This window comes from Spea bombifrons, chromosome 4, assembly GCF_027358695.1.
Source record: "Spea bombifrons isolate aSpeBom1 chromosome 4, aSpeBom1.2.pri, whole genome shotgun sequence".
NCBI classification, from domain to species: domain Eukaryota; kingdom Metazoa; phylum Chordata; class Amphibia; order Anura; family Pelobatidae; genus Spea; species Spea bombifrons.
In genome coordinates, this window is record NC_071090.1 from 95,967,577 (window position 1) to 95,979,483 (window position 11,907).

Below are 11,907 nucleotides of genomic sequence, written 5' to 3' on the forward strand. Positions count from 1 at the left end.
TCAACGCGATCAGAGAGCATAAAGAAAACGTTTCCATCACTGTTTTGTTTTTTGCTTGTAAACGCTGCTTGCTTTATGGGGTAGCCAGCACTCCCCTGATTTCTGTGTACATTAACATGGATAGAAGGCTAAAGAAGAACATGTACATGTACCATTAGGGTTCAAGGGGCAAAGAGAAGCTCCACACAGCCTGAGGAAGCGCAAGAGACTTCAATAATTACTTAAATGAAAGAGTCAAGCACAAAAATGGCTGTTCCTTTAACAGTATGTAACCTGTAACAGTATGTAACCTCCTATGGCAGGGGCGTCCAACATGCGGCCCGCGGGCCAAATGCGGCCCGCGAGACCTCGAGGTGCGGCCCGCGTAAGATCGGCAGCCAGGGCAACCGATCTTACACGAGCCGCACCTCAAGCCCTGCTACTTACTTGTGGGAGGGTCTTCTGGACTGCACACAGAGGAAGCGGAGTTCACGTGACATCCTACTTCCTCTGTGCTTTAGCAGAGAAGGCAGAGGGAGGCCGCGCCCCCTGCTGAAGTCTGTAAGCGGCATCGAGGAGCTGCAGAGCAGGTAAGGGGGTGGGGAGGGTGTTTGAATGAGTGTGTGTGATTGAGGGAATGAATCTGTGAATGAATGATTATATGAATAAATGAGTGTGTGTGTGTGTGTGTGTGATAGCATGGATGTGTAAGTGCTGGAACCTAGGCATGATGGGACTGTGATTGCTGTTAGCAATCACACTCCTATCATGCCAAGTCAGCCAGTACATGCTAAAAACCTGGCCAGCTGCCCTCCTTCTGTATTGATGCTGCCAGAAGTATGGGGTCTGCACTTACAGCCACCCTGTACCAGCATGTACTGGCTGACTTGGCATGATAGGAGTGTGATTGCTAACAGCAATCACAGTCCCATAATGCCTAGGTTCCAGCATTTACTGGATGGATGTGTAAGTGCTGGAACCTAGGCATGATGGGACTGTGATTGCTGTTAGCAATCACACTCCTATCATGCCAAGTCAGCCAGTACATGCTGAAACCTGGCTAGCTGCCCCCCTTGTGTATTGATGCTGCCAGCAGTATGGGGTCTGCACATCACTTACAGCCACCCTGTACCAGCGTGTATTGGCTGACTTGGCATGATAGGAGTGTGATTGCTAACAGCAATCACAGCGAGCACAGTCCCATCATGCCTAGGTACCAGCATTTACTGGTTGCCTGGTTTGCCAGCATTTACTGGTTGCCAAGTCATATTGCTAATTTTGTCCAGCTGTGTGTTACCCACTTTTATTAAAAATGTGAGTTTTTATTATTATTTTTAAAGGTGTGGGGCCATTTTCGGTTTTGGCTAAGTGAACCCTGAATGTTTTGGTCCAGAATTTTCATTTTAGTTCATCCCTAGAATAAATCTGGGGAATCCTGAATTTGTAGTCGCAAAACTTTCTAGGCCCAGAAATCAGTGAGAGGAAGAGTAAAGGTTTTATGTAATTTACTTTATTTTAATCTGCATATTTTATTAAAGGCCATATTTTTTGTCACAGTGAAAAATGAGTGTGGCCCGCGCACGTATACAATTCTGATGAAGTGGCCCACTGCAGAAAAAACTTGGACACCCCTGTCCTATGGGATAAAACCTACCTGACACTATGGTCTTGTTCCCACTCATGGGGCTGCGCCTCTCCTCCTGGGGCAGTTATTGTTAAATAGAACGAGCAGCCTAAGGCAGAACTCTTCTAGAAGAAGACCACAGGCCATGCGACAAAAACTACTTTTCTCCACTCAGCAGATTCATTATATCATTACTTGAATGGTCAGTTAAGCAAGTTTGCCTTTTTTTCTTTCCAAACAGGGCTTCTAATGATCACTAATCCTGCGGAAATATATCTTTGTACTGAATGGATACAGCTATATTGACCCAAAAGAGGACAGTGTTGAAGGTGACCTCAGGTCTGCTCTTCAGACCATTTGCGACGCTACGTCTTTTTTTTGGCCAAAAAAGGAATCATCTCCAACTACTGTGTAACCTTACAATTAGGGGAACTACAATCAAAATTAAATAAGAGATGAACTGAACGATCTAGCATGTCAAGCAAATAATGTTAGTAGGTCAATCAGTTTATTCTTTTCTTCCGTTTTAATGACGTCAGTGATTACGTTTTCTCTGAAAAATTATGAATAAGTATTACATTTCTCTGGGCATTCAACATTACTATGGGTGATGTTTCTAACAGTGCTTTTAGTTACGAATGTGTTGGACCGAGCAAATGTGTTGGACTGAGAATGTGTTGGACCACTCTGTGTACTTGAATGCCTAGCAAGCAAAGTAAAGACATACAAATCTTAATAATTAGCCACAAATGTACTTACAGAAGCCAGATATTGTCCCAAACATAGCAAAATGCACTTCTGTAACAATATTCTAGCTTCATGTACAGCATTTGTGACATGAGCTCGGGCCCTTAGTGTCCAAAGTCAGGCTAGTAATACTGACCTTCAAGTGTAGAGAAAGCTGCATGTCCTAAAGACCTATGGAACAAAACTCTATGTAGGTTTTCCTGCTCATGTGTTTCAAGTAACAAAACTCAGCACATATTTCTAGATACCCTACTGATAAATGAACTATTATCCACATACTAAAAAAACAAAAAACAAACAAAAAAAAAACAGTGGAAGATTCCCTCTGTGCTTCAAAAAATTCCATTCTGGCTCCAAATCTGTAGAAGAATATTTTCCTATATTGACATTACTTTGCTTTGAGTAATAACCCCAGCGGTCTACATCATTCTGCCAACAACAGCTGGGGGATATTCCATAGAAATAAATGACAGTGCAGGACTTATAAAGAAGAACATTGCAAGCGGCAGCACAGGCCATTACCGCGCCATTTCATTTTAAATACCCCGCTATGTAAATCAGTAAAGTAATTCCGTGCGGTTTACATGGTTCTTAGGAAATCCTAACATTTCTATTCACTGAAAAGCAACGTTTGTTCTTGGCCGAAAGTTGACATAATTGGAAAGTTTTCTTCAGTACAACAATAACTACATTCCCAGCCGGGATAATTATACTTACAATTAGTAGATTTTGCGTTCCTGTAACTCACGACCGTAAGCCAACGGCACTATCATACATCAGCGGCTCCACTTGAGGCCAGCCCTCTGTTGTTGGATAGAATGACAATAATATCATTATATGGAACATTTACTAATAAAAGTATTACAAGCACACATATATTAGTAAGTACTAAGTAAGTATATAAGCAAGTAAAACACCGGCGCATAGGCTGAAAAGGGGCATTATTGTCGGGATAGGACATCCCAAACATCTTTGCTACTTTAAAACATACGTAAAGACAATAGAATTTTGGGTAAACGCTGAGAGAGGTTATTAAATTGATTGTTAAATGCATTTTTAATCATATAGCTTAATCTTTTTGACCTAATTCTCTGTCTATCAAAATAAATCGGGGATGCTGAGATCCTCCGTTTGGAGAAGGTAGCTGTCGCATTTATTTGGTAGGATTGTGACACCCACTGGTCTAATGTTAATATAGCAGTCTAGTATTTAATGTTCACCTAGCATCCACTGGCACACTTTGATTCATTCATGCCTGGTGACTACTATGGAATCGCATGCCGTGGAGTACAAGTACCCCTAATGATAATATGGGGGAGGCATTTGCTAATTATACCCGAGCCAGCAAATTCTGTCAAAAGCCAACAATCCCCCCCAGGCTGCAGCGAGGTGACAATCACGGTGATTACTATGCATGCTGAACAGCCAAACTAGTACTTCAAATAAACCTCCTGAAAAAGACTACAGATATATGTATACATAAATGAATGTGGCATAAAGGCTGAAAAGTGGTCCTGTTGATTGGTCCATTCCAGTACCATGATGAGTCTGGCAAGTAAGGTGGCAAACCTTGATTGATAGACAGACAGACACATTTACCAAACAGACAAAAACATTATGACTGTTGACAGGTGAAGTGACTAACTGATAATCTTGTTATCATGGCACATTTCAGTAGGTGGGATATATTCGGCAGCAAGTGAACATTTTATCTTCAAAGTTGATGGGTTAGAAGCAGGAAGAATGGGCAAGCGTAAAGATCTGAACGACTTTGACAAGGGCCAGCAGTGAACCAGCCACAGGGTCATGGGTGGCAAAGGCTCATTGATGCACGTAGGGGGTGAAGGTTGGCCCGTGTGGTCAAATCCAACAGATAAGGTACTGTAGCTCAAATTACTGAAAAAGTTAATGCTGGTTCTGATAGAAAGGTATGAGGACACACTGTGCATTGCAGTCAGGGTGCCCATGCTGACTTCTCTCTACTGCTGAAAGCGCCTACAATGGATGGGTACGTGAGCATAAGATCTGGACCACACGGCAATGGAAAAAGGTGGCGCTTACCTGGAGAACACATGGCACCAGGAGACATCCATGGAGGCCCCACCTCGCAACTTACAGGACTTAAAGGATCTGCTGCTAACGTCTTGGTGCCGGATACCACAGCACACCTTTAGGTCTAGTGGGACTATAAAGTTATGGAATTCACTGCCAAGGGAGGAGGTGTTATCAAATACATTAGATGCCTTCACAAAGGGTCTGGATATTTTTTTTAAAAAGGCATGACATACAGGGCTATAAATAGAATTAATATTTTAGAGCTTCTTGATCCAAGGAGACAATTATTAGTAGTAGAGCTTGCCACACATTTACATTTCTTGATGACTAGTCAACTACTAAGGGTCTGCAATATAGACTGAGCTTAGACGCCACTAAATACCCCCCCCCCCAATAACTACATTTTTAGCAATACCCTCCCATGTAAACTAGATCCAACAGTGCTTTCTCACTGTAAGGACACCAGGGGGACAAACACATTATGCTTGCTTGATGCCTTAAAGAATTGGGTATTATTCCTCTTTGAAGTTGTTGAGGCTGGTATTCTTGTATTCATATTCTAGGGCATCACAAAGCCATACAAATTAGCTACAAAAAATACTATTGACATTTTTCTACATTGTCTTTAAATGGACAATCTAATGTCCCTGGCAGCCCCTCTAAGGAACAATGTATGTTAAAGTGTGAGTACTTTAATATGCGTTCTTCAAAACGAAAATATATATATATAATAAAAGAGCTTACCTGCCCTCCTACTACAGACTACTCTTACCACTGATCGGGTGGTTGAGAGAGAGGGGAAGTGTGTGAGGTGCATTACTAATGGTAGATGGAGAGAGTGCGTATGTACGTATACGGAATTAAGAGTGAGTTTGTGTAAGGGGGTGTTGGGGTGAGTGCATGTTTTATTGTACTGTGGTGGTGTGTGAGAGTATATGGGGTGTGCGTGTGTGTCATGCCGAGTCAGGGCTCCATCCCTTCCCTTCATTACACCTCCCATCAATTCCAATAGCCAAAGAAAGAAGCTTTTGTTTTAGTCCTAAATACTCATTTATGTATTTATTTATTGTTTACCATTGTTGGTGTGGCTGCTCGAGACACTTAAGTATCCATTTAAGTTAAAAAGGAAAGAAGAAAGACGAGCATAAAGGATTTGGGGTCCCAAAGCTGGCATGTCTTGGGGCGCGTTATTTAAGTATAACAAATAAAACACACTTCGAAATGCCAAATAATCCCACAGAATAATGCATAATCTTTAAATGTTTAAGAAAATTCTAACAATTACCGCAATACGCTGACAGATTTACGCGAGTCGGAAGGCCTTACTTACCAGTGACTGGATCCGCGGCGCCTAATGACGTAAGAAACCGGAAATGCGGGTTCCGGAAACCGCGGAGAAGGGAAGCTGCTGGTGCGCGTGGCGTGCTGTGGAACGCTAATTGCCGATGGTGGGGGAAGTTTAGGCCGTTTGTCGGGTGAGTGTAGATGAAAACGGCTACTGCATGAAAACTATAGCAGGCCTGCAAAGAGGAGGACTAGACTTCCCGTTAATATTCCGTGAATATATATATATATATGGTAAAATTCTGAGGCCATTTAATGTTATAATTTTAATAGAGGGGCGGGATGCTACTGATCCCTACATTGTTCCTGCGATAGAATTGGCGTGTGTGATATATATTGCCTTCTACCTGTCTATTTCAATAAGTCTAGAGGATTTATTACTTTGCATACACCCTACCTATATAGTGAAGATGGCCATATCTGCTGTATCTGGTGTTTTATTTTTAGTCACCCAATAACATGGTGGCCAGTAAGCTTGCAAGCCGGCTCCTCTCTACCTAATGTATCAGTTTGTCTCAGTCTCTCATACCAGTTGAATATGTATAAGAAGCGCTGTGTGAATTGTTGGTGCTACATAAATAAGATAATAGCGTTATACGCATTTTATATATATATATATGCTTATATATATATATATGGGACTGAAGACGCTTAATGCTGCGGATGCACGTGCCGCCTCTGAAATACTAGAGCAGTGCAACACTTTGGGATCACATTTTGTGCTTGTATTAAAGGGACACTCGGCTATCGGTGACAAGATATCTGTATTGAAAGAAGACATGTTATAGTACAGAGTACTTTGATGCTATATAGGGGGTGTCGGGGACATTAGACCGTCTCTTTAAGTTAAGCTTGTTCATGACCGGTATAACGGTACCTGGACTTTCAGGTCAGTGCTGTTTTTTTATTTCAATGCTGATGTTCCATTGGAGCACAGCATTGACTGATATATAGTCCCCACAGAAATTGTGTTCTGGATCTGTCCCTTTTCTTTTTTAGAGCAGTAAAGGACTTGATGACAATGTCACGAAAAACAGAACTACCTCCGCTGTGTATAACTCCACCACCTGAGCTGCTAGGGGATGTTCTCAGGGAGCATTATACACCCCTGCCTTTCATGGCCTCGATCAACAAAATGAAGAGGCTCCCATCTGGACACTACTTGTGTTTGGAAAACTTTGAAGATGTCTTAGAGAGACGACAGGCAGCTAATGCCAAGGAAAGAGAGCGGGTGAGAGTATAATGGCCAAGGACTCCATACTGTAAATATATATATGTATGGTTATGATTAAAGAGTTGTGGAGCAGTCAGCAGCAATGTTCCACATGTTGTTTTGGTAACTGCGCCACTGACAACCAGAATTGCTCTTTATACTCCATTATTTTGCTCATTTTGCAGTCTCGAAATTATATTTGGTTTTGGCTCGTTCTCCTACATCTGTACTGGACACCCTCTAATAAATCCTAAACCCTTTGCAGATTAGAAATATCAACAGTGGGTTTTCAAAGCTGAAAACCATTGTGCCCTTGATTCCCAAGGACCGGAAACCAAGTAAAGTTGATACACTAAAAGCTGCCACTGAGTACATTAGACTTCTTCATGACATCTTGGAGGACACGGGTGGATTTGAGGTACTGTCTTAATGCATTTTTGTAAAGTAGTTTTTTAGGCAATAATCATGCGCCTGTTACTTATAAAACAAACAAACAAAAAAATCGCTGCAGTCTCCTTATGTAAAACTCCTTTGAGATCTGCCTGCTCCCTTCACCTTACGTGAAAAGAACCCATTAGTATGTCTAACAGGCAAGAGGGCCAATGGTACAGACAGGTCACAGTTGGGTTCAATCCTGATCATGGCCCATAGCAGCCACTTGAAATAACCCAGTATTTGACCCTGCATTGCTTATTTCTCTATATAGTGTTTAAGGTGTGCCAATAAAGGCTTAGTGTATTATATATATATATATATATACTGTAGGCTGGCATTATAGTGTAATGTTTAAGGCCTAAGTAAGATTTTACAACCTGTGATCCATGCAAATCATCTGACGAGCCAGTCCTGCAGTGTACAGACACACTCTCACGAGGTACAGTAGTACTGGGTATCTGCAGTTCCAACAATAAGCAAGCAGTAGAAAAAAAAGTATACAGACAGATACACTGAGATTACAACGAAAGCTTTGTGTGTATATATAGTATAGACTTGTGATTAAGTAGAATAAATCAATTTAAATGATGTGGACATAAATAAAAATGTTTGAAACAATGTAAGCTTTTGACATTAACCTATTGTTCCCTTTTGACTTGTAATCGCTGCCCATTCCACAACGCTTTCAGCTGGCTTCTCACATATTACTGTGTATCAGAGTAAACTGTTGTATCCAGACCGTATACATATACAGTGGAAGTGTATACAAAAAGGATTAGTGTCTCGTCACTGTGTTTAATGTATTCATAGTGGGCACGCATCTAGATATATAGATTATACTAGCCAATGTTTTTTTCTTCTCATACCCAGAAAGTAGATGATGTTCCTGATGTAGACCCTCCTGACGGGTACCCAGGTCCAGTCTCCATGATGCCCGAGTACATGGGGTCCCTTCCGGCTGAATTCCATCTGAAGCCTTTAGGAAATATGTCGGGGAACGTCCCCTTCTTGCTAAAGCCTGAAGAGCCCGTGTGTTTATGGAGAGCAGGCGGTGTGTTCCCTGGTTATGTGGGCATTGTACAGATCCACAAAGCAGGCCGACTGGTAATGTTATTAGTGATTATACAGGTGCAGTGGCGGCATTGACACATTTACGTGTAAGCTGTGTAGGTGACACTGAATATTCTCCCTTTATTTGCTAGATGTTTCATGGTGGTCTGTGAAGGAGCAATCTCTTTCCACACGTTGGTGAGTATTATTGGACCATGTTGGATTACACATGTAAATGAAGTGTAATATTATCTGCTTAGTGATTGTCTCAGATTTTCCATATTTTGTAATTCACATGACCGCAAGCTGGGCTCCAATCACGAGTCCGCCCCGATGCAAACTGACTCTATGGGGTTATATATAAAGGGCCTGTCAGATTGGAGAACAGGATCACTTTTATACACGGCCCTTAATGTTTGTATTTGGCAGAACTCTACCAAGTCTTCCAAAAGTCCTTACTGAATTCATTGGGTACTTACCTTGACTGTAAATCAAAACCTCTAAGCAATTAAGTCAGTGGTGTCAATATGTTCGGTAATCATCTGAGAATCCACTACGCCCGGGGGAATTTTGGGTTTTATCTGACCTTCCTAATATTTCCTGATTTCCTAGTTCCAAAACAAGTTACAAAGATTTAAAATGTGCACAGAAGCCTGATCATGTTTAACACCATAAGCCGCTGAGCAGAAGAAAGTCAATCTGTTACTATTACCGTGTATTGTGTTCGATAAATCAGATGGCAGCTGCATTTGGCATTGAATATTGACCTAGACCGTGGTTCTTAGACGAGCATCTGATTATTCAGGGAAAAGAAATGCATTGTGCAGCGGGAGTGATCGCAGGTCCACTAGGTGGCAGGAGCTTTACACATATCCAGCCACCAAAGATATTTACTTTAAATTGTTATTTAATAAGATGGATTACATCACAATTTACCAGGAATCTTCCCAATAATAACAGATATTTGTCGTTGTATAAACGTCCGCCTTATAATAAAAACATGAGCCATACTTACATTCCCTCGTATTAATCTGTACCACTGCTGGGGGGCTATTCCGTGTATCCACCTTCTCGGTGAAGAAATGAATTCTTATATTGCACCTATGGCTGTTATCTAGAACCATTAAGTCATCCATGTTGCTTGCCAATAATGTACATACTGGCAGTAATCATTTTATTAATGCGCCATTTGCCGTCCACTAACTGTACAAATCCCTTCTGCTAATCACATCGGGTTTATTCTCTGAAGAGATTACAAAGTTTGATGCACTTAGCGTAAGTGTAGCACACAAATATGGCTCTTTATAAATACTCACCTTTTGTATCTGTCCTTCCAGCTTTGACACATAATTACATTTATATCAGTCTGTTCTTATACGTGCAGAGTGATCACATTATAGGTTCAGGTATATTAAGGACAGATGATGAGCGGAGCCTTGAAGCCATCCATAGAACAGAAGAATTGGGATCCTGTGTTTTTTCTTTTGGTGCGGATCTGTTGCTAAATCTTTAATATGCGCGCTCCTCCTCTCTCGTATTTAACTGACAGGGAACTCGTCCATTTATTTTAAGATCCCCTGCATGTAAATCATTTTTATTTGAGTAGAAAGGACTCTTCTGCCTGTGTGATGGGAAAGTCACATTATCGCATGGTGTCTGCAGCGGAAGGGTAATGTGTTTTTCACCCACCGTCATCACTGCTGAGCATGGGGTAGAATATGCCTTCAGGATATGTGCATGAAGCAATAGGGGCTGTACAGGCTTGGCACCGTCCTTCATGGTGTACTAGTCTATACCAATTCTGCTGGGAGGCTGTTCCATTTATCTACCACCCTCTCAGTAAAGTAAAACTTCCTTAACAAGCCTATGACTCTAGTTTTAGATCGACTTCTTGTCCTAACGCTTCTCAACTTTTGAAATAAACTTCCGATGTTTCTATCGCATCTCCTCCAGCTAAACATATTGAGATCTATAAGTCTTTCCCGGTCATTTTTCAATTTAGTTTTGGAGATGGGGTCTACAGAACTGTACGCAGCGCCATAGGGGGGAGGTCTGGCCAGATGAGATTGCTCTGTAACCCTGTAGACTGTATAGGTGAAATGTCTTGCTTTATATTAAACATATCTGTTCATAATTAAGGTTAGTAAAAGTAGCCTTTTTCGTGTGACTAACTTGTTTTTTTTTTTTTTGTTTTTGTTTTTCCCATTTAGGTCTAAATGAAATTACTGAAATGAAGACTTGTTTATTTGTATGTAAAATATTTATAATTCCATATGGCCAGACGCTTATATTTGTTTATAATATATCGAAACAGAAAAATAAACCTTTTGGGCAATTTATTTATATAGTTGGCAAGGTGATTAAAGGCGGCTCCCTCAAAATGCGAGATGGAGATGAGTGAAAAAATTCAACCATAGCCAAAAATTGACAGAAAAAATGTTTTGTGGCTGGTAATGAATAAACACACACTTTTAGGGGAAAAAATCTTAATTCTAGGTTTTATGGAAACAAGCTATCATGGCAGATGACATTTAAACAGTTATGGAATGATTACTGTCGTTCCATTTAGTATTGAATTCCGCAGAGTAGATAGAAGAGCAGAGGACGTCGGCAAGTGACACTCCTAGATAGTAGGGTAATAAGACATACTGTTGGGGGAGTTGAGGTTAAAGAACATGGATAGGGTTAAGAAGAAGGGCTGTCTGGCAGCAGTATTTGCTGCGCATGCTGCTGAATTAGCTGATGGACTGGAGGCAAGGGCTGCAGCCTGCAGTAGTTTTAATAGCTGGAGACTGTAAGGACGAGCAGCCAAGAGGTGGGAGAGGAGTGCTGTGTATGGGCTGTCTCACCCTGCCCTGGGGCAATTGACCTGTCGCTTTGTGTAGTAGCCCTGGTAAGGATGTATTACCTGGATTTTTGTCCAAGCAGTGCCTGCCCCCGCCTGAAGAGTATTATGACGTAAAGCTGCCCCAGCCCCCGGCGAAGCATGTCATTTAATGACGTCATTGGATGTTTGTAGGCACGGTAGGCGTCCTGGCTCTTTCGCTGTTAATCCGGAGAGTTCGGATTGTGTAGGTGTGTGTGAATCAGACATTTTCATCTAGCGCTGTAATGTGTCACAGCGGGGATGGAGGCGTTTCGGGGGCTCAGCGAATGGCTTTTAACCAGGGTTTTCATTTTTCTGTGTTTTGTTGCTGGAAATCTACTCTGATTACAGAAAAAGTGAACCCTCCTGGTTAAAAGCCATTCACTGAAGTGCCTGCGATGAAACAGATATGCGTGTTCTATGTGATTAACCCTGTAGTAAATGGGATCGCGTAAAGACTTGGCCAGGTTGTTGCTGTAAGGATGGTTACATCAGGGGTGGTATAATGCTGTGAGCATGTTAGTGAGAGCCGCTCGGTGGGTGGGTCGGGGGTGTGTCAGGGGGCGGGGCCGGGGAGATCACTGTCACGGTCTT

At 41.8% G+C, this 11,907-nt stretch overlaps 1 protein-coding gene across 1 annotated transcript; it reads left to right on the forward strand.

Annotated features, from left to right (window-relative positions):
- The first annotated feature begins 6,764 nt into the window (after positions 1–6,764).
- Positions 6,765–8,647, forward strand: FIGLA (folliculogenesis specific bHLH transcription factor). Its single transcript, XM_053465254.1, has 4 exons — positions 6,765–6,980; positions 7,228–7,380; positions 8,268–8,501; positions 8,600–8,647. Exons 1-4 carry the CDS (start codon positions 6,765–6,767, stop codon positions 8,618–8,620), a joined length of 624 nt encoding a protein of 207 aa, XP_053321229.1. The 3' UTR covers positions 8,621–8,647.
- The last annotated feature ends 3,260 nt before the right edge of the window (positions 8,648–11,907 follow it).

Bases quoted from the DNA above. Each gene is read 5' to 3' on its own strand.
- FIGLA (XM_053465254.1), top strand. From the start codon at position 6,765: ATGACAATGTCACGAAAAACAGAACTACCTCCGCTGTGTATAACTCCA. The intron at 6,981-7,227 runs GTGAGAGTATAA...AACCCTTTGCAG, and splicing joins ATGCCAAGGAAAGAGAGCGG to ATTAGAAATATCAACAGTGG. The intron at 7,381-8,267 runs GTACTGTCTTAA...TCTCATACCCAG, and splicing joins AGGACACGGGTGGATTTGAG to AAAGTAGATGATGTTCCTGA.